Source organism: Gymnodraco acuticeps, unplaced genomic scaffold, assembly GCF_902827175.1.
Source record: "Gymnodraco acuticeps unplaced genomic scaffold, fGymAcu1.1, whole genome shotgun sequence".
NCBI classification, from domain to species: domain Eukaryota; kingdom Metazoa; phylum Chordata; class Actinopteri; order Perciformes; family Bathydraconidae; genus Gymnodraco; species Gymnodraco acuticeps.
This window is the reverse complement of record NW_022991738.1, coordinates 359,413-382,141: the sequence shown is the minus strand read 5'-3', so window position 1 is coordinate 382,141 and position 22,729 is coordinate 359,413. Positions and strand designations below refer to the sequence as shown.

General features: G+C 39.2%; 1 protein-coding gene across 9 annotated transcripts in view; it reads left to right on the top strand.

The window, feature by feature from the left end:
- Window positions 1-22,729, top strand: part of col15a1b (collagen, type XV, alpha 1b) — a 60,267-nt gene that overhangs the window by 19,504 nt on the left and 18,034 nt on the right. For 6 of the 9 annotated variants that reach the window (XM_034199087.1, XM_034199083.1, XM_034199080.1 and 3 more), the window contains 16 exons: window positions 3,915-4,102; window positions 4,519-4,728; window positions 5,068-5,220; window positions 9,320-9,394; window positions 9,876-9,974; window positions 10,578-10,692; window positions 11,558-11,598; window positions 11,735-11,908; window positions 12,009-12,035; window positions 12,117-12,179; window positions 13,038-13,106; window positions 13,252-13,314; window positions 13,395-13,532; window positions 14,223-14,384; window positions 21,995-22,048; window positions 22,690-22,725. In XM_034199087.1, coding sequence (XP_034054978.1) covers window positions 3,915-4,102; window positions 4,519-4,728; window positions 5,068-5,220; window positions 9,320-9,394; window positions 9,876-9,974; window positions 10,578-10,692; window positions 11,558-11,598; window positions 11,735-11,908; window positions 12,009-12,035; window positions 12,117-12,179; window positions 13,038-13,106; window positions 13,252-13,314; window positions 13,395-13,532; window positions 14,223-14,384; window positions 21,995-22,048; window positions 22,690-22,725 — 1,667 coding nt within the window. The remainder of the gene's footprint in view (window positions 1-3,914; window positions 4,103-4,518; window positions 4,729-5,067; window positions 5,221-9,319; window positions 9,395-9,875; window positions 9,975-10,577; window positions 10,693-11,557; window positions 11,599-11,734; window positions 11,909-12,008; window positions 12,036-12,116; window positions 12,180-13,037; window positions 13,107-13,251; window positions 13,315-13,394; window positions 13,533-14,222; window positions 14,385-21,994; window positions 22,049-22,689; window positions 22,726-22,729) is intronic. The other 3 variants (XM_034199086.1, XM_034199085.1, XM_034199081.1) reach the window with 2 other exon arrangements.

The window sequence follows — 22,729 nt, the reverse complement described above, 5'->3', positions numbered from 1 at the left end:
TGTTTTACCTTCCCTTCTCTAAATAGTATTTTAACAAATATTTCTTGAGGGTTTTCACAATTAAATTAATAAAAGTGAATTTTTAATCAAAGTTCAATTTATACAATTCATAAAAATCTCAATGCAATTTTTCTTTGTAAAATGCATAATACTGATCATATTGATTCCAGAGTTGATGGATGTTTTTTGTTTTTACAAAACATCCAGTGTTTCGGTAGTGACCACAGTATTTTGTTCTCAAGGTTGTATCATATTCCCTCAACCTTATTGCTTAATCTTAACTCATAACATGCCTTATGTTGAAGTGTGAAGGTTTGAAGCTACTGACCCAGAATCAGCACTTTAGTAACAGGCTGAAATATTAGGGGATGTGGCTAGAATGGGTGATCTGTTTGGTATTTTGAGCAAAACACTTCAGACATGTTTTTTATATATCTGAGACCTATAATATTATGCCTAACAATAGTATAATAACAGACCTTTAAAGTAACACACTGATTTTCAAACTTTAAAACACATTTATTTCAAAATGGTGGGATTTACCTGCTTACCATTCCATTTTGTCACTACCGAAACGTGAAAAAACGAAATGTTTCGGTAGTGACTGTTTCGGTAGTGACTGTTTCGGTAGTGACTGTTTCGGTAGTGACTGTTTCGGTAGTGACGATTCTAGTTAAAATTGAGCATAACTAAAGAATGCTAGCAAGTACATGGCTAGCATACACGTCTTTGAAGAGGTTTACATAAAAACCTAATACTTTGCATAAAACCCCGAAAAAGTTTACTTAATTGAAGATAATATGTGTAAAAAATATTTTTACAAAGGTTTAACATCAGTTTTCCAACCACAAATCATTCACAAGATATTTGGTGGATCTTTATCTGTTTTGTTTGTTCATGGGCAGTGAAGGCCTAGATTTGGTTCATCAGCTGCTTAATATGTGTTTTAACATCGAAATGTTTTCATGCCAACTAAAAAAGACAATCACAACTTAATTAAGACAGCTAAATCCAGTTGTAGCTAATAACATTGGGTTAAATATAGTCGCAGCTAGCCTTGGCTAAGGCTACACTTATTGACTTTCTGCCCCTAGCTTTTTCCTAGAATTTAATTAAATAAATGTTGATCACTGTGTTGGTCATTCAGTTTGTTACATTAGACGAGTGTGCAGTGGCAAAATATGGTCATGAAGAATAAAAACAGTTGGAACTTATCAAACTCGTAGCCTACTGAGAGAAGGTAACTAGCTCAGTGTTTCCCACATAATTTGATTCTATTTGTGGGGGCACCCCCCCCGGCGGGCACCCCCCCCCCCCCCCCCCCCCCCCCCCTCCCGCGTTGTAAATGAGTGAGCCACACCGGAGTTGAGGATCTGTGGGGTTTATTCTCCCAAAAATATAATTAGCAGATGCCTTATTCCAAAGTGATTTACATTAGATTACATACATTAACATTTAACTACATTCTCCCTGGAGTAACTGAGGGCTAAGTGCCGAGTTCAAATCCCGCCTGGAACACCACCACTAGGATGTCTAACAAACAAACAAAATTAAATTAAATTTGGCTCGGCTACACAACGCTTCAGATGTTCAGACAATGTGCAAACTTTGCAGCCTACTTGTTGCAAAGTTTGCACCCTTTGTCTTGACATCCGATTTTACGGGGCTTCCTGAACAAATATTCTAATGCCCTATCTTATGGGAAGGCCTCAGGACAGGGTCCATTTATGGAGATCTTCAAGCAGGCAGCCAGGTGTTCTCCTTGGAGGTCTGTTTTCACCTGAGGATGAAGCAAAATGGAATACCACAAACTGAACTATAAAGAAAATGCATAATAATTTGTTGTGCTTTTCAAAGTGATGCTTTTTCTGTTCATCGCCAAGAAATCGCGTTCACAGTTGACACTAGAAACGGGGATAACTAGTCCTATGCCCGCAAGGAGGCTCAGGCAGGGGTAGAGCCCAGCCCATTCATCAAATTGACCATGCTGTGTGTGGTATAGCCATGGCGTAAATGGAGGCATATTCAACCACTATGGATCAAATCCAGTGCTGCTTGCTTCACAATTACAGAAATGAGGCACAGAAGAATAGAAATGATGCCTCAGAAATCTGGTTTTCTGACAACCTGACCTGCTTCTATATCTCTCTGTGTTTGCTGTCAATCTCACCTGCTGCTTCTGAGCTAGCTGGCTCTGCCACGGCTCCCTAACCCTCTATTGCTGCTACACTAGCACTGGTTGAAGCCTGGAAATATTTCAAACAAATTAATTGGATAGCTAATCACACTGGTCGGACTGTTCAGCTTTCCCGCGTGTGTCCCACCAACGTGTGTTTCTAGGTACTCTTGCTAATACCTCTGTTCCAGGCTGTGTTTGCTCCTCTTCAGGATGAGCCCGTTTCTGCCTCTGAAAATATGTTTCTATATTCATCTGGTTTGAGGGAGCAAACATCATTCAGCGTCAGAGTTAAATAATTAAATGCAGTCGGTAGTTGACTAACGTTAGGAGCGCTATAATGTTACACAGCGTGCTAACCTCGACCTAGCTGGGTTAAAAAAAATATGTGTTCAAAATATAGCAGAGTAATAGTAGCTTAGCTGCTATATCAGCTTTGGCTTGAAGTGTAGCTACTTTAAAGTTTAAAATTGATCCAGCTACTATAAAATCTGTATTAAATGTAAGCTGTTTATTCAGTTGAGGTATAACAAGACTAGCATATTGTTCCCAACATTTGCTGATAGAAATTCCTTTCCTTTTTTCTCACAGTCACAAACCAATATTTGGCCCTTTTTTCCTCTTCTTTCTCTGGCCAAAGTGGCTGAGAAACTCTTCACAGTAGCAACAATGTGAAATGGCTGCTTTCCAAGTCATGACTGGTAATCACCAACATGTTGCTGCCATCATGTCACTATCAGACCGGATTCACTAAGTTGTATCAAGCAGTACATTCAAATGTGTCTCACAGTCGGGGGATAAAAAGCTAAACTTTGCAGTCAGTGGCCACCGGACAGCCTGCTGGTTGTATCATGAACTCCCTCACAGCAGTCTGTTCCTCTCAGTCATTACACAGAGAACTAATGACTTCACATCTGGGCTGGAGGTGTGTTACCACTTTGGTGTGGTGGGTGTGTGAGTGTTTAGTTTGCACATATTGAGTGCCCACCTGTTGCAACATTAATTTAAATATGCAGAGCTTTACTTGTGTGTGTGCTTCTTCTGTGCTGCACACACACATACACACACACAATCCTTAAAACCCTCATCAGGTGCTTTCAGTGGGTCAGGTTGATGAATTACAGACCCCAAGATCTTGGCCTTTCTGATGTGTATGCGTGTATGTTAACGTGGGTGAGGTGTGTATTTGATGTGTGCACAATGTATGTAAAATACTTTCTATCTGTGTGTGTACATATTTTATGTGTGCATGACAGTGTAGGTAGCCGGGGTGATCTCACCCGGAATGCTAAGGTGAGAGTTAGTCGCCACGGGAGACATACTCTTAGTGGGGGGAATCAAGACAATGTGAAGCCATCTCTTCACAATGTGCACATACACACAAAATACTCTAATTACCTGCCATTTCTTTTTCGGAGGATGATGTCCATGTGAGGCAGAGCAGCGAGGCGTGGGCACTGTCTGGATCAAATCAAGTCAAATTAAAGTCATGTCAAGATGATTCCGGTAGCTATAGCTCTCTTTTGTTGCTTGTATTAACCAGCAACACACAGGTTGCAGACAAAGAAGGCCCGTTTTAATTGGGGTTCAGACACCCGCCAGAGAAGTTTATCTGCATTTAGGTCATAAGGTCCACTTATTGAAGGATGTTGAAGTGAAATTATCCCATGTCAAGAAAAACAGGATGCTACATGTTACTCCTTTGTTTCCACTTACACATTTTCTCATTCTGTGATAGAGCGAGGCTCAGGAGGTCATCTGGACCTGACGGAGTTAATTGGCGTGCCCCTCCCTCCCTCCGTCTCCTTTACTCCTGGCCATGAGGGTTTTCCAGCCTACAACCTCGGGCCTGATGCCAACATCGGTCGGCTCACCAAGACGTTCGTGCCAGGCTCATTCTACAGAGACTTTGCCATCATTGTCACGGTAAAACTAACTAAAGAACTGCATACTTTTCAACCTTTTCAAACCCTACATGCTGCATTCTGTTTTAAGGGGTCATGCAGTGATTTACACACAAATTGAACTAAGTATACTATAAGCAACTGTTTACTGTGTAAAATTGTAAATACATACATTGCATGACTTTTCTTCTGAACAATCTTCATGGTAAATATGTTATGTTGCCACCTTGTGGCAGTTTGACGATAAAGCAAGAGTCCTATATTTTCAGTGCTAAAAAAGTGTCTATTTTCCCCAAACATTTTCTAAATACATGTGTACTGGAATGTCTGTCAATTTCAGTCTTGTACATTACTGTATTTATATGTTAAATGGTACGTCTATAATGTTCCTATAATGTGGGAAAGATGACTCTGAATCCTGCCTTGCGCTTACTCCAGGTGCGTCCAGCCTCTCAGAGAGGAGGGGTCCTCTTCGCCATCACAGATGCCCGTCAGAAGGTGGTGGAGTTGGGTTTGGCCCTCACTCCGGTGCGGGGGGGCCTCCAGAGCATCTTACTGTACTACACTGATGAGGAACAAGCTTCACACAGCCACAAAGCTGCTTCCTTTAGTGTCCCTGATATGACCGAGCAGTGGACACGATTCACGGTGAGCATCATGTGCTGTCTGTGTTAATGATCATTTATAAGATCAGGGAGACGTTTTCAGTTGCTTCAAACCTTTCATTCAAACTTTTTATGGTATACCTTCACACCAAAACAGTTAAATGTGCAATTAATGGATTTGTTTTATTTTGAAATGGTTTTTTTGTTTTGGTTGATTAAGGATTGTTTTTTTTAGATGATAACAAATTAAGGCATCACATTCATTGAATCCTTACATCCTCACCAATCCGTTTTTTACAAAATATTAGAATAACATTTTATCAACAACAATGAACATTTCAATGACTAAACAATTTGTGTATTTGATATAATCCTCCATCAGGTGGTGGTGGAGCAAGATGAGGTGCGTCTCTACATGGACTGTGGCGAGGCAGAGAGGACGACATTCCATCGCAGACCAAAACGACTCAACTTCTCGCACAATTCAGGAGTTTTCGTAGCTAATGCAGGAGGCACGGGGCTCGACAAGTTTGTGGTAGGTTGCAAAATCCTTTAAATGTAGAAATGTCACTGAGTGAGGACAAGAATGCATAAAGGGCAAGGAGAAGGAGGAAGAATGATGCCTGCCTTTGTCAATATCAGTGTGCAGTTTGTCAGTGTAGGCTTCAGATCACATGTGTTCCTGTAGGTGTGTGCTTGTGTGTTCTGGCCTCTTATTACCATATAAGAGAGCTGAAATGTCATCTGCCCACAGTCTGTGTCCTCTGAAAAATGTCCAGCATTTAAGAAAAACAGAAACAATTTATGGTTTAACTAAATGCTTGAAGAAAATACTATTTTGCTTTTACAATAAGTATCTTGTGTAAGCAACATGCAGAACAACTAAAAACCTTGTCCCTTGTAAAAGAAAATGCTACTATTATACTGTGTCATAATCAGTGTTGTGCTAGTTACTGAAAACCAGTAACTAGTTACCATTACTAGTTACTTCATTTCAAAAGTAACTCAGTTACTTTACTGATTGCTTAAAAAAAGTTTTAGTTTTAGTTACTTACAAAATGGCTCCCATTAATGCCCTTATAGCCTTCATTTCAGTACTGTTATTGCATTGGAGAATAATACAATCTGTTGATCAACTTGACATGCATTATATGCAATCTGGATTGCATCGATATTAGCTGGCTTTCCATTTTTGTATATTCTTTCTCCAGGTAGTTGGAAAAAGTTTTCCGTCCCATATGCCGTGTGCCGCCCGGACATGCTATCATGCTAACTAGCTCCCTGAAAGCGGGTGACTCCACTGTAGCAATAGCCTGCATGTGTTCTACAACATACCGTGCAATGGCTTTATCGACTTTTCCCTGGCTAGCAGTCCCTTGGTTAAAATCCAGCCGCTGTTGCTTAGGTGGAGGTGGAGTGGCGTCGGCTGAGTCTGGGTCTGTGCCGGTCTTAGTAATTAATGTAGGCCTACATTTACTCAAGTACTGTACTTAAGTACAGTTCTCATCTCTGTTCGCCTGGCTGTTGACTATATAAAAAACTAACGGAGTAACGCACCATAGTAACGGTAACTGCGTTACTTAATTTAAAAAGTAGTGGGTTAGAGTACTAGTTACTGCCAACAATAACGGCGTTACTGTAGTATGGACTATTATGTGATTATAAATTATAAGAAATAACTTTTAGAAAAAATACATTACAAGATGGTTACAAGTCAATATAAGTGATCAGGGTTGGCTTTATGTGAAGTTGAAAAATATTTAATTTAAAATTATATTAAATGTATTGTGATAATTAACCTTATTGTTCACTTTAAAAAATATATATTGCTGTCTCAGAGCATTATAGATATTTGAGATATTTTGAGTGCTCATATCTATAATTGTACAGTGCTATTAACAGGGTTGCCAACTCTCACGCATCTGGCGTGTGACACACGCTTTCACTCTCAATCTCTCGCTCTCACGTTGCCCAAACTATTCTCACGCCAAAAACAAGATGAACCGGCGATCGTTTTTGGTTGGTTATTTACAATGTTGAGTTGACAGCTGCTCAACTGTAGATCCGCTCCCTCCCCGCCCCCAGCACTCTAAACGTTAATAGACAGCAGAGCAGTGGGAGCCGGTTGGTCAAGCCCCGACCCGTATTGCGCATGCGCAGATCTAAGATCCAATAGAAATGATAACAAGTAAAAGTCTGCTGCTTATTGTTCTACTAGGCCAAAAATAGAGTCAAAGAGTATATGAGAGTGAGAGTGAATTAATATATTTGACAGTTTGGAGTAAGTCTGTAGATGTGTGTGTGTTTCATGTATAATTATAATCACGGTAATTAATTTTGTTGGATACATTTTCCCGGAAATTATTGCGATAAACGATAATATTGTCGGCACCGTTGTATGACCATTTTAGACCACTGACATAATGATAATATATACAAATAATTCAAGTACATCCTTTCAAACTGCTAGTCACATCCTCATGTAAATGTAAATGTATCGAGGTCAGAAAAGTTATGGAGTTCATTTTTATTTATTGTACGATAAGTCAATTAATTGCTTATCGCGACAGGCACACACTAAAACAGTGGAAACAAACATGTGTTTGACTTTCATTAGTGAAAGAAACTTTGTGCCCTTTATAGTCTGTGTCCAATATTGTGTATTCGTATATGTATATATATATATATGCTAAGGTCCCGCTACTGACACGATAGCAGTCATTTAGTGCGCATACAGTATGTGTAATTAAACCCATGATATCAAAATCTCACTCCAGCCAGGTACCCAAAGTTGGCAACCCTGGCTATTAACCAGTTATAAGGCAACAAGTGCTTACAAAACTTAGTAGCCAGTCTCTGCAAGGTATTTCTTTATAATAAGAACATGCTTACTTGAGGGATCTGTTTTATATTTTATTCTATGCAACTCTAAAGATCAGAGAGGAATCAAGAAGAGGAGGACAGCAAAGAGGTGGTAAAGAAGGAAGGGAGGGGAGTGAGATGAGGATGGAAGGAGAGGACGGGGGAGTAAGTTAATGGCAGATGAGGAAGTCTGAGATGTCAACAAAGCTTAGTTGATCAAGGGCTTTTTCCCGGGCCTTTGAGTCTGCCGCCAAGTGGGATTGTGTAGTAAGGTCATCTAAATGAAGCTCTGCTAGTCAATAGGGGTGACAGCATAATGTACACCTACAATAAAGTAAACTCTCTTCAAACTGACATTATTACTGGAATCACCCTTGGACCATCGTCAACTTAACGACACTTACAAAAGATAAACCCAAGCTGCCAGTCACTTGTTGCCATGGTGAGGGGAAGGCTTTGTTCAGTGTGGCCTGACTTATTGAACGGGTTATCTGAAGCATGACGACAGAATATGTGCATGCTCAGAATTGGTAACATCCAATCGGAAATATCTGGGTCACTCTGTGTGTGTGTGTGTGTGTGTCCTTGGTTTGTTGTCATGGACTTCAAAGTGGAGCAGTCATGGCATGGGGCCCTTTTTAATCAGCATGTGTGTGAATGTTGTAAATGTAGGACTCGACATCTCTCTCCATGTTACCATATCAACTTTATAAACTTGCGCTTTTATCACCATGCTGCGAGTGTTAATGTTGTTTAGGTACATTTTTGGAAATCCGGTCTCTTAGGTGATGGCATTAACGGAAATGTACTTCATTGTGTGTGCAGTGCTCCTCTGTTCAAACTGTATAAAGAGAGCACTTGTTTAACACTAAAATGTTCATGCAACTTCGGTGCATTAAACATTCTTTTGCGAAAGAAGAGTGAGTATTATCGGCAAAATGTACATTCTTATTAACTTTAAAGAGGCCCTATTGTGCCTTTTGGGGTTTGGGTGTGTTATATAGGTTTTTGTGCATGTAATTAGTCTGCAAAGGCTAACATCCCAAAGTTTACACAAGAAGGAGTTTATCCCAGAAACACTCCCCCATGCATGAAACGCATCGTTGGACTCCTTAGTTTATTTCCGTAACAAAGTGACATCACTATGCAACACTTGCGCTTATATTGGCTAGCGCTCCAACCATTGTGCGCGATAGGCTAAGGGGCGGGACATCTCTGAACCAGGCCTCTGGTTTCAGACAGGGTGAAAAGAGGGGCTGCAGCACAGGCAGTATGAGAACAATAAAGCACATTTGAATATTAAGGCATGTAAACATGTCAAAGTAGAGGCACAAAATACAATTATGGTTACTAATATGGTTCCTTTATACGTAAAGTAGTCAATATGCAGAACATTGACTCCTTTGTTAGCTATTCAATATTTTAATATTATGATTAAATTGCTATTATGTTGCTTTGATGTGTAAGTCGTATTTAATTGTTGCAGCTGTTGGAGGTAAAGCCAGCATTTACTGTTTAAGATATTGTTGATAGGTTTAAAAAAGTTAATCATTGAACTTTCTGCTCATTCTCATTTCCATATGTATGTGTAATGAATGATATGATTGATATTGCGAGGTAAAAGTTTTAATTTTCGCTCGTTGATTTTGGGTCCTGTTTTTTTTGTTTTACTTTTCCTCCATGTAACCTGAGTGAATATACATGTAGTGTGTAGTTAAGGTGTCAAGATGAAGGTCTTTCCTAATCCTCTCGCTCTCTGTCTCTCCCTCCAGGGATCCATTCAGCAGCTGGTGATAAAAGATGATCCTAGAGCAGCTGAGGAGCAGTGTGAAGATGATGATCCTTATGTGAGAAATGCACACATAAAGACAATATAGGTGTTTGACACACAGGAACGTACTATTCATAAGTTATAGTTTAAAATTCTGTACACAAATCACAAATGTATCGACGTTATCCCCTAGTGGTCAGAGATCTTCCCTCAACAAAGTACCTATTAGCTGGATTAATGATCATGAGTAAACCTTTGCTGTAATCAGACAACTATTTGGTTTTTCCTGCCCTACATGATTGCCATCGGAAGCACTTTATACATTATAAAAGGTTTGTATTTACATAGGTATTTTTTTTAAATGAAACACCGAATGTAAATAGATTTTAAAGAGAAGATCTTAAATAGTTTTTGTCCTTTTCTCCTTCTGTGTCTCTTTCTTTAATAAATGACTTTGTCTTTAACATTTTCTTTAACTGGCAAAACGTGGGACAAATTTGTTAGTCATTTACATAATTCTTTCCCCAAACTAACACACCATGTGATGTTTGATAAAGGCCTCGGGATTCACCAGTGGAGATGATGCATTGGATGACAGAGAGTCAGAGGAGGAAATGATGAAGAACACACACGAGAGAAAACAAGGCACAGAGAAGGTAAGTTAGCTGGATTGGCTGCTGGATAATGAGAACCTGAAAAAAGTCTTGTTGAGTAAATATGCTGTTTTGTTTTGGAGATATCATATATTTCGAAAGCTTTAGATCTTCATTTGACTGGAAGACATGTCCTGTAAATGAGAACAACTGCGAGAAAGAGTTCTGGTTTCTTTAGAAGCCCACACTTAAGCAGGAAGGGCTCTAAATGCAGTTTGAAAAATACGCTCATCAAGTTAGGGTGTGTGTTAGAGTCGTCGTCCCCCCCCCCCCCCCTTCTTATCATCATGACCCTAAACAGCACTGTGCAAGTTGATTTGTGTGTTTCTTATTTGTTCCGGGACAACCTTTCATTCCCCCTCAACCAGGAAGTCAGTCTGACTCCAAATATCCCATAATCAACATTGACTTTGAAGCTTCAAAGACAACAGTCCCTCAGAAGCTAAATAATTGTTATGTATGGTTAATGACATGGTAGAGACTTGCATAAACAACAGTGGCACCGAAAGCACAACATGTCAAATTATTTGGTATTTCTCTCAAATGTCTCTTTTTTCTTTTATTCGAATGACCTTTTGACCTTGTCCTCTTCTTCATCCCTCTGAGGAGGAGGGCAGTGTTCCAGTCAGAGCTCCACCCACTGAGGCCCCGGAGGTGGAGCTGGAGGAGTTCTCCGGTCAGCAGACTACAACAGAGGCCACTGAAGACATGCTGCTAAAAGGTCAGAATAAAACTGAATATATATTATTATTATTTTCTGTAGGAATTGTACAGAAGCTTAAAGAAGGCAAAAGAGGAAGTGATGCCAGGAACTTTATTGCAAGTTACTTTTTTACATCCAACTGCTTGAAGTGAGAAGCATAATATAATTACGGGATTTTAGTGTGGAGCTCTCCATTATTCAGTATTATAACAACAAATACATAACATTTCACAGAGCAGAACAGTTTTTCCCCCCTAATTTACAGATTTTTTTTTTTTTAGGCTTAGAAACATCAAAAAAGTAAAAAGAATAATTAAGATTATAATGAATAACTGAATCACTTGATTTTTTTTTATTTTCCTTTCAAGGTTTTGATAGATAGAGAATTTATTTATCCCAAATTGGGTAATTACATTTTTTTTTTTATTAAATAAAATGTAACAATAAACAGGACGTTTATTATATCTACAGTAGAAATGACATGAACCACAAATAATACTAAATATATAATGTTCTAGATAAGACAGTTCTATGAAAGACCAATATATGAACTGTAGTCTTTAAAGTTAATTGAACCTAATCTTTTTACATTGCTTTTACATTTGAACAGTTCATTGGCTGTGTCCATTACTAAAATATTAGATATTTTTGTAGGATTTTGTTCTACTGAAGACCACTATCTAATGTTTTCATTAGCTGCCTCAACAGGGGCAGCGGTGGCCCAAAGCGTAAGGAAAGCAGGCTTGTGATTCTGTCCTTACGGGACTAGCATGGGTTGGGAAAATGAAAAAGTGGCCCTTATGTCAAGCTACAGCCTGGACAGTGTTACCTTGTTAGACTCTGATTGGTCACACCTGTTGATGATGTGATATACTGTGTACAGGGCCACACATGACACAGGAGCCAGGGGAGGAACCCAGAGATGTGAGTTGACTTTGACTTTTATATTATATTGTTCAAAATGATGACAAATCCAAATTATTTTTGCACAGCAGTATCTCTTTTATAAAAACTTCTCTGCTCTCTACTCATGGACGTTATATTTTGTATGAATGTTTAGGGTCATGTCAGACATGGGATAAAAGGAGAGCGTGGAAGTCCTGGACCCAGAGGCCCACCTGGACACCCAGGCCCCACCCCTCTACCTGGGCAAGCTCAACCCGGGCCGAGAGGGACACAAGGACCAGCCGGAGCCCCCGGGTCCCCAGGACAACAAGGGAGAGACGGACAGGCGGTGTGTGTGCCAGCGAGATAGGGAGTGTGTGTGTGTGTGTGTGTGTGTGTGTTTTCATTAAATGTAATACTGATCCTAAATCTTGCTCTACTCTTTACAGGGACACAAGGGTGATAAGGGAGATGCAGTAAGTTGTTTATCTCTGCTGTTTAACGCATGTCATCATTGCTATGCTATATATAACGTGTAATTACTTAAATGTGTGCAGGGTCAAAGAGGAACTCAGGGATTATCAGGTTCTGACGGAGAAGCTGGATCTAAAGGAGAGAAGGTACGACAAAAGCACACAACTTGCAAATAACAACTTATTGCGACTCTTAAAGGTGGGGTATGTAATTCACTTCAGAAACACTTTGTTATATTCCATGGAATGCTCTTAACATCCCGATAGCAATGAATACATTAAATGCTTTGACAATAAATACATAAAAACATATCATCTGTGGAAGCCGTGGCGCTGTAAAAAGCACGACCAATCATTTGAGCCGGCCCGGCTAAAATAACTGGATGGCCGACCTGCCTGTCAGCCTTCCATCTGTGCACAAAGTTATCTCGTGCCCTCATTGGTCATGTGCGCGTTCATGTGTGCTCTCTAAGGAAGTCTGAAGGAAGGGGCAGATTTTTTTCGGCTGCGTATTTTCAAATTCTAGCGCACTCGAGCTGGTTTCTCCATTCTTACTCAAAAATAATATAAATAAATTAAAGTAAACTAATTGAAAATCAGTTTTTTATAATTCCTTAGATATGTCAAATATAATGATTTCAATAAAAAATAGATAGCAGTTGGATGAACCATCTTTTCAGGACAAACCTATTCAATGTTGAACAGTAGCAGCCATACAGCTGAAAGCACATGAAAAAAGAGGTGAAAATTAAGCCAATATTCCATCTTTCAATACAACAACGTCTTAGTGTTATTACTTATTTACAAACGATTGGATGATATGAATTAAGCGGAAAGGCTGTTGTTCAGTAAATCCAATACACATTTTACACCACCTTGTTACTCCTCTTTATATAGACTTTGTTTTCTACCAAAAAAAATTTGAGCTGTACTTTGCAAAAACAAATATTTCAAAGTATGGAAAATCATGAAATAAAGCTTTCCTCATACTCTCTTGCCTAACAGGGAGACCAAGGAGTTGGTGCTCCGGGCCTCCCTGGGCCTCCTGGACCGCCCAGATCACACAGTGTATCGGTTAGTATCATGGTCCATGGTTTTCCTCTGTCTTATTGTTGTTACACATAAAACAAACTTGAGATACTGTCAAGCCTATAAGCAACCAGAGTGAAGGACAAGATGTCTGTAGCCTCATGTGTTAGACTCTGTGTTGTATCTTTAGTATGGAGCAGATGCCCTGGGTTCTGGCTTTGAAGACCTGGACAGTGACACTGAGCTCATCAGGGTAAGACAGAAGACACACATACATATCCAATAGTGTAATTTACTGAAATGAAAACAAAATAAAACATCTCTTTCAACTAGGGTCATCCTGGTCTACCCGGGCCTCCAGGGCCCCCGGGTCCCCCTGGACCCTTACCATCATCCTCAGCTGAGGGCTTCTCTTCAGGATATGCTGGTCTACCCGGCAAAGACGGACCGCAAGGGAAACCTGGATTACCAGTAAGTCCCATGGATACAAAATATACTGCGATCTACTTTTAGCTAAATGTTAAAAGTAAGACCTCAATGCATGGGGGTTGATTTTCAAATATAATCAACCCCCACTCAAATAATGTTGAAGGGCAGGCACTGAATACTTCATCTAACATTGTAAATATGGCAATAGTCAAATTATATATATTTTTATATTAAATATCAGTTCAGTATCACATTTACATACTGTATCTTCCAATCTGTATTTGCTTACCAAAGGCATTGCATTTTGCATTGCCCTTATTTTTAAAACTTAAGGTTACACTGACTGGTTTCTAACATCTATCACTTGTCAAGTTTGACTAGACTGAATTGACCTCACTAGGTCACTCATACTGTATATTTCTTATGATTGCCAAAGGAATAGCGTAATTTAAAAGTTTGAATCCATAACACATGCTGACATGCTTTGTAAGGTTGCTGTTGTTGTTGCTGTGCTCTGTCTCTATTATCAATGATTTGTCTTTATTCTTAATATGTATGTGTGTCCTGGCCAATGATGTGATGAGAGTATCTTTTATCCTCCCTCTGCCTCTGTTCCTGTCACCCCCCTGATATCACCCTCTATCTTCCTCCTATATCTCCTCACCTATATTTCTTCCTCAATCTTCTTCTCCACCTTCTTCCTCTTCTTCCTCCTCTCCACCCTTGTTCCAGATGTATGAGGATTGGTTTAGTGGCTCTGGGTCTGATGCTTCAGGACTGAGCTCAGAGTTTTCCTCTGACCTCGGCTCTGGGTTCAGCTCCGGGTTCAGCTCTGATCCGGGCTTTGCGTCCGGTTCTGGGCTTGACTTTGGGTCTGCTTGGGGTTCAGGCGAGGTATTTGTTTGCAAACGATAAAAGGCAGAACTACAGTCAAAAGCCTGAGAATTGAGGCAGGATGTATGATATGAATGTAGACTACATTAAAGGGGGGCAATTATGGGGCTCTTTTTCAATTGTTTCTCTCAAGAACAATGACGCCATATTTAATGACAACTTTAGCTCACTGCCTCAATGCTCAGGCTAATGATTGTGCAATATCTCCAACCATGTTGTCTTTATTGCTTTCTGGCAGCTGGCTAAATGGATGTTGTTTTCACCTGGCTGAGGTAATTGTGTGCTTATGTGAATTGTGTGTGTGTGTGTGTGTGTGTGTGTGTGTGTGTGTGTGTGTGTGTGTGTGTGTGTGTGTGTGTGTGTGTGTGTGTGTGTGTGTGTGTGTGTGTGTGTGTGTGTGTGTGTGTGTGTGTGTGTGTGTGTGTGTGTGTGTGTGTGTGTGTGTGTGTGTGTGTGGTGTGTGTGTGTGTGTGTGTGTGCAACACGTTCTCACTCCCATCCCGTCACATATTGACGGACGGTCAGGGCCCCTCCCCGTCGCTATATTACGTACAGGGTACCCCTTGCCCGTCAGGCTTCTACGGGCAGGGCGTCCTATAGACCTTCATTGCGGACAGCGGACCCCTTGGCCGTCAGGCTTCTACTGGCAGGGCGTCCCATAGACCTTCATAGACCACGTGATCAACAACAATGGCCGACCTTCGTGTTATTCTCGGTGGAAAATGCCTATTTTAAGGTTCATTTGGCCAATAAAATGCGTTTTGATGTCATTTTATGCGATTAATATGAGTTGTTGTTTCTGATTATTTGTGCAGTACATGTACATGATGTTTAGTTTGCTAGTTATGACGAAGATTACTTCATGAATGTGTACACATTCATGGTTGCTAAGGTGGTTGCTATGGACGCTGCAACAGCTCCCAGACCACGTGATCAACAACAATGGCCGACCTTCGTGTTATTCTCGGTGGAAAATGCCTATTTTAAGGTTCATTTGGCCATTAAAATGCTTTTTGATGTCATTTTATGCGAGTAATGAGTTTTTATTTCTGATTATTTGTGCAGTACATGTACATGATGTTTAGTTTGCTAGTTATGACGAAGATTAATTCATGAATGTGTTGCTAACGTTTTTTGGTGGAAATGTGTTTTTCACAGCAAAGTCACCCTCTGTACTTGGATTTATTGGGAGAATCTAAAGGCAAAAACATCCCAAATATTCATTTAGGTCTTTATTTTAGACCTTTAGTGTTGCCGTCTGTGAGGAAAATAAATGGGGCTCAGAGCCTCGTATTTTTAAAATCTTTTTTTCCTTCTAATTTGTTATTATTTTCAAAATAGCACACTGTTATTTACTCACCAATAACACACAATTATCCTTGCTTTTATTTATTGGTTTAATTCCATAATCTCGGGCTTTTTTGGCGTTCGTCAGGAACTGAATTTCAAAATAAAAATAATCGGAAACAGACGTAGGCATTTCGAGCGATTACCCAAGATCCTCAGCTACGCTGATTGGATGTTTTAGCCGCAATGCATGCTGGGATTTGGTATTTATATTATATGAAATCCGGAAAACAATTTAAAATAATAAAATAATACTTAATTCCGAGTGCTCTTGCTTTTCTCTTTGAAAGTCATCACATAACGGCATTGTAATACACGGTTCGGCTGCATTAAATATTACAGATCTGCTGTAGTTCTTTATTTATAGAGCCCTGATGAGAAGACCTTTGGAAAAACTGAAGAAATGCCGCCGAAACTGAATACTTGACGTGGATCATAAATATTTCAACAATTAAACAACATCTTCAATTTCTCTTCACACAATACGTCTCCTTGCAGTATCAACACTAATTCGGCTGACTTTTACATTTGATATAATTCATAGATAGGTTATATTTACACCATAACGGTGCACAGCTGATATAAAAGGACTTGTAGTTTTTAAAGATATTACTGATTTGAATTGGATTGAATTTTGAATGTAAGAATGTAAATACTGAGTCTGAAATAGTATAGCAATATGCTGTAAAATTATGTGAAAGCATGAATAAAACTACACATCTTCAGATGTTGTACATACAAGTGTCCAACACTAATAATACAAAGTTATTATGGCTGTGTGTACCTTGTGTGCACCGCCTAGTAGTTAAAGCACGTTATTGAATTATTGTTTGTATGCGTTATATTTGATTAATATAAATATTAAGAGTACATACTTTCATAGGGGGAAAGTAGAAGGTCTGTGATAGAAATATAGAATATAAAAAATCAAGAAGATACTATAAGTAATCTCTACAATAAAACAGTTTAGTGCAGGATGTACAAAGATATTAATAGGAGGAGGTGCAAAACTGAAAAACAAATTAACCTTTATTTAAACATTAAATAACAGATTAAGGTCTTCTTTTAAATAAGAAAAACACTTTGGGGGTATCTATCTACAGATAAATATTAAGCCTGACAAAGTACTTAACGTCTAATATATTGCTTTCCTGCAATGTTAACTATGTTGAAGCACTTATTTTAACTGACATTATACCTATGGATTATACTCTTATGTAGATAGATAGAATAAGAAATGTGCAGAATATGACAGTTTAATGGTGGAGGGACACACATATTGATAGATGTCTTGTAATGCACTGTTGAGGAACCTGTGACCCACATTTTTCATTCATTGCATAACTACACCGTAGTTGTGTATATGATATGCACCCTCGCTGCGAAGGGGACCCAAGTTCCCATCAGCAAAAACACGTGGGTTTGCTATCCTGGCTCCAAATTGGTGGAATGAGCTCCCCATTGAAATCAGGACAGCAGAAAGCTTACACACCTTCCGGCGCAGACTGAAAACTCATCTCTTTCGACTCCACTTCGAGCGATATAACTATTAACAAAGCACTTAATAAAGGGCTGGCTTACCTACAGCCAGTTGAGTAGCACTTGAAATGTTTTTGCTCTATGAAACCTGATGTACTTATATGATTCTGTTTTCTTCAAGTTTGTATTTTGTTGGTCGAACGCATTGGAAAAAAGCGTCAGCTAAATGCAATGTAATGTAATGTAATATGTCAATAAACCTTTGAAAATCTTGAAATCTTGAAAGGGATGTGCAAAATAGCCATAATATACAGTCTTTAATTAACTATTAGTAGAGAATAACGAGTAATTAATATACTTTAATACTCGTTTCCATTCATGTCAATTGCAGATACATGTTTAGTCTTCTCAAGCACCAACTATCAAATATCTCTCCTGATTGTTGGCACTTGACAATCACCTTACCTGAATTTTACTCAGGTGTAACTAAAGTCTGATTTAAGGGTTGTTTATATTTCACATCATTAATCAGAATCTGCAAAGTAACTCAAATAAGTGTAGTGGAGTAAAATACCAGGTTAACCTCTGAATTGTAGTGGAGTAGAATTACAAAGTAACAATGAGCTGTCATGTGGGTATATATTAATGCTATATATTAATGCTGCGCATTATGGACAGCGATTTTCACCGATTTATTAATTATATGTTTTACATTTGATAACACCAATGTGTTTAATACTGGCAACTTCTAATTGTGGGAAAAACGAAAACGTTCAGTAGAGACGTCCCATAGAACATTTTGCGAAACACAATAGTCTAGTGCAGGGGTGCCCAACCAGTCGATCGCGATCGACCGGTCGATCGCGGGGAGATTCCCAGTCGATCGCGAGATGTCTCTAAAAATAGAACAACAACATTCTGTTTTATCGTTAATGTCCTGTAACATAATCTTCCTGTGCCAGAATAATGCACTTGAACGCATCAAAGCTTTGTGATTGGCCGGCGTGACCCCATGTGTCGGGGCGTGGCTGGTGGGCAGTTGGCACTATTTTGCTGACGTTGTCCGTGTCAACAGGAGTGACAGTCCGCACACACACAAGACCGCAATTACGGCAGAAGCAAAAAAGCCCAAAATATATAATTTTCACTCCGAGTGGGAGGATGATTATTTTTGTATCTATTCCAATTCAAAGTCCATCTGTCTCATCTGCAATGCGAGCGTGGCTTTATCGAAGAAAGGTAATTTACAGCTAAATGCACAGCAGTCCATTTCCACCAGGCCCAACAACAAGAGCAAGGCTGCTACCAGAGCCTCTTATCGTGTCAGTCACGTTCTTGCGAAACACATGAAGTCTTTCAAAGACGGCGAAGTTGTGAAAGAAGCTTTCCTGGAGGCTGCCGATGCGCTTTTGGGGGACAGTAAAAATAACAGTAGCATTTCAACAGGCTTTTGATATAATAAAAACTCAAGTTAGATACCGTTATTAATCAGCTGTAAGTTTTAGTTTGTTTGAACTTATTCATTATAATTATTGTACAACATGGTATAAGAATGCAAACATTAAGATCTGTTCTGTTTACATTGATTATAGTCTATTATCAATTCAGGTTAAGAAACTAGTGTTGCTTGCATCCTATTTTAAAAGGCGTTTCTTTGTATACTCTACTAAAATGCAACAAAAAAAGGGTTTGATTCTATTAATTTTGTCTTTTTTATTGCACTTTGGCAGCAGATTCCTGAGTAGCTTCAGATCTGAGTTGTCTTATTAGTAAGCCTCATTTATACTTTTGTAGCAACACTATTTTTATATAATGGCAAAGAAAGGGTTCAGAGTCTTTTCTTTTTTCCCTGTGTCATATGTGGCAGCACTGTTCAATGTTTCTTGAAAACATTACCCACTGTAGTATGTGACGTGTGAATAAACTCCAACTCTGTATCAACAACACTGTTGTGTAACTTCAGTTAAATACTTGTATGTGTGTAGATTAGAAAGAGGTAAGATAAAGGATCTGCAGTATTTTATGAAGTATTCATCGTACAAAGGTCAGTTTTATACAGGTAGAAGTGTGTATTTACCTGGTAGTAGGCTGTCAGTAATGGCTACGCCTCTCTATTTGGACTGGTAGATCTCGGCAGACTGGCAACTTTAAAAGTAGCTCTCGGTTCAAAAAAGGTTGGGCACCCCTGGTCTAGTGTGTAGTTCTGGGGGGGCGTTCGATTCCAGTTTTGGATAGTCTGGCGGTTTCGTTCCATTTCAAACAGCTGTTTGACGCTCGGCGTAACCTTGGCGCACTGCCACTCCAACATCCAATCCCAGACCTTGAAGATTAATCACGGGGACTGTAGTCCTAAACGATAGCTGGGGATTATGGGTAGTGTAGTGTCTTCGGCCATCCTAAATTCAAAAATGTTGACAATCGCAATGATGCTCGAAATGTCCCTTATAGGACTACGTCTGTTTCCGGTTATTTTTATTTTGAAATTCAGTTCCTGACGAACGCCAAAAAAGCCCGAGATTATGGAATTAAACCAATAAATAAAAGCAAGGATAATTGTGTGTTATTGGTGAGTAAATAACAGTGTGCTATTTTGAAAAGAATAACAAATTAGAAGGAAAAAAAGATTTTAAAAATACGAGGCTCTGAGCCCCATTTATTTTCCTCACAGACTGCAACACTAAAGGTCTAAAATAAAGACCTAAATTAATATTTGGGATGTTCTTGCCTTTAGATTTTCCCAATAAGTCCAAGTACAGAGGGTGACTTTGCTGTGAAAAAACACATTTCCACCAAAAAAACGTTAGCAACCATGAATGTGTACACATTCATGAAGTAATCTTCGTTATAACTAGCAAACTAAACATCATGTACATGTACTGCACAAATAATCAGAAATAACAACTCATATTAATCGCATAAAATGACATCAAAACGCATTTTATTGGCCAAATGAACCTTAAAATAGGCATTTTCCACCGAGAATAACACGAAGGTCGGCCATTGTTGTTGATCACGTGGTCTATGAAGGTCTATGGGACGCCCTGCCCGTAGAAGCCTGACGGTCAAGGGGTCCGCTGTCCGCAATGAAGGTCTATGGGACGCCCTGCCCGTAGAAGCCTGACGGTCAAGGGGTCCGCTGTCCGCAATTAAGGTCTATGGACGCCCTGCCCGTAGAAGCCTGACGGGCAAGGGGTACCCTGACCGTCCGTCAATATGTGACGGGATGGGAGTGAGAACGTGTGTGTGTGTGTGTGTGTGTGTGTGTGTGTGTGTGGTGTGTGTGTGTGTGTGTGTGTGTGTGTGTGTGTGTGTGTGTGTGTGTGTGTGGTGTGTGTGTGTGTGTGTGTGTGTGTGTGTGTGTGTGTGTGTGTGTGTTTGGGTATCACTGCTTCCTTTGCCCCTTGAAATTCCCACTGGCAGCCACTGCTGAAAAGCCTGTGTGACCTGCTTTGGAAATTGGTCAATTACCTCCTATTCATTTCCTTTCAGTTCAAATGTTGTCATTATCACATGGAACATTTCGGCGTTATATCATTCTGAACTGAAAGGAACTGATCTCAAATGTGCTGTATAACTTGAGCTGCCATTTTTTTCTGACAGCATGGTGTTGGAGCAAATCTGCCTTTTCACTGATATGTGTTATTTCCCCTTTTTGTATATTGCTGTACGTATATTAGCTATTCTCAGTCAAGTACCAAGGTACACTGATGTGCTCAGGTTTTGCAAAAATATCTAAAACTGAGTTGGTAAAATTAACTAATAACCTAATTGTATATGGCTCAAATCGTGTGCCCCACTATATGCACGTTTTTAATGAGCAAAACATTGCTGTACTTTGGTCTGATGCTGCTTACTTAAAGGAATACATTGCATTTTTATCATTATCAACTTTCCTTAAGTGATGAGAAATACAGACATCATCCTTGCCTCTAAAGTTGCTGACTCTACTGATTAATACCTTCTCTATTATTTTTAATATGGTAAGAACAATTGGATAAATGATACAGTTGGTCTAACTTGACTGTGACTCGAGTAAGTCAACAATCTCTTAATACTCTATACTAAAGTGTGAGCGAGGTATATTGAAGTCAACAATGTCTCCTGAAGCGATTTTCTCAATAATTAAAATGTAAACAATGTCATAACATATTTTCTCACAGACTGCAGTAGCAGTTTTAAATGTGATTAAAGTTGTAAATCAAAACGAAACCTTAAAAAATCCCAATAAAGTTATTGGTTGGGTCTAGGCAAAGATCATGGTATGGGTTAAAATAAGTGTTTGTTACATTTAACTCACGGACATACATTTTAATAATTTAACTTGACTATTGGTTTAACACAGGACTCATAAGTGGCATTTTGTGTCAAATTCCTGTTTGTTTCACCCATCCTTCCACCAAAGCCTCCTCTCAAAAGACTTGTATGCACTTCGATTAAAACTGTATTTGTTCCATAAAAACAAATGTTATCCAGAACAAAATTAGTTCCTATCGAATTAAAATTACAGTTCTCTGTACGAGAAACACAGTTTAAGGAGACAAGGCTGATTCAGCTGAGTCAGACAGATGTTGGCATGGGTGATCTCATCACTAAAGGAAAGTTACCCAGTACTCCTTTACAGTGACAGGCTGTATTCTTTGGATTTGGCGTTGGTCCCTGTTGGAATGGCTAAAGGGTCAACAATCAGCTTGGCATCATATCACTCTTTCATATACTGCCATACTTTCTCTGACTCATCACTGCTTTTGACCTCTTCTCGTGTCTGTCTGTATTTCTATGTCCAGGGTTTAGCAGGAAGAAATGGCAGTCCAGGCCTATCAGGAGCTTTGGGAGAGAAGGTATGTTTTATAGGAGCTCAGTGCGCCATATCATATCAAAGTCAGAAACTATTTTTACCAAATTAAGACACTGCTGGACCAAAATCACCATGACTTTGAGATGATATAATTAGGTGGATAGTCAGATATTTGGAAGACGTACAATTCTGATTACAAGCATTTTTCTTATAATGTACTATACTGTACACACACAGTAAAAAGCCTGAGAATTGATGAAGGATATACGAAATGAATGTAAACTACAATAAAGGCCAAGGGAATTATGAGGCTCTTTTTCAATTGTGCCTCTCAAAAACAATGATGCCATGTTTAACGGCAACTTTAGCCCACTGCCTCAATGCTCAGGCTAATGATTGTACATGATCTCCAACCATGTTGTCTTTATTGCTTCAGAAACTATTTTACCAAATTAAGGCACTGCTGGACTCAGCCAAATGACCATGGTTTGAGACTGTTTTTATTAGGTGGATAGTCCAATATTTGACATACAATTCTGAATACAAGAATTGTTCTTATAATGTAATATACTGGCTCTACAACACACACCTAATAGTTTTGTTTACGTCTATATTTTATGATAAATGGACAGCCTCTACTAATGAGCTAGTGATACTTTATTTATTTCTTTTTTACTTCCTCAGGGTGAACAAGGGTTAGCTGGTCAACCTGGACCAAAGGTAA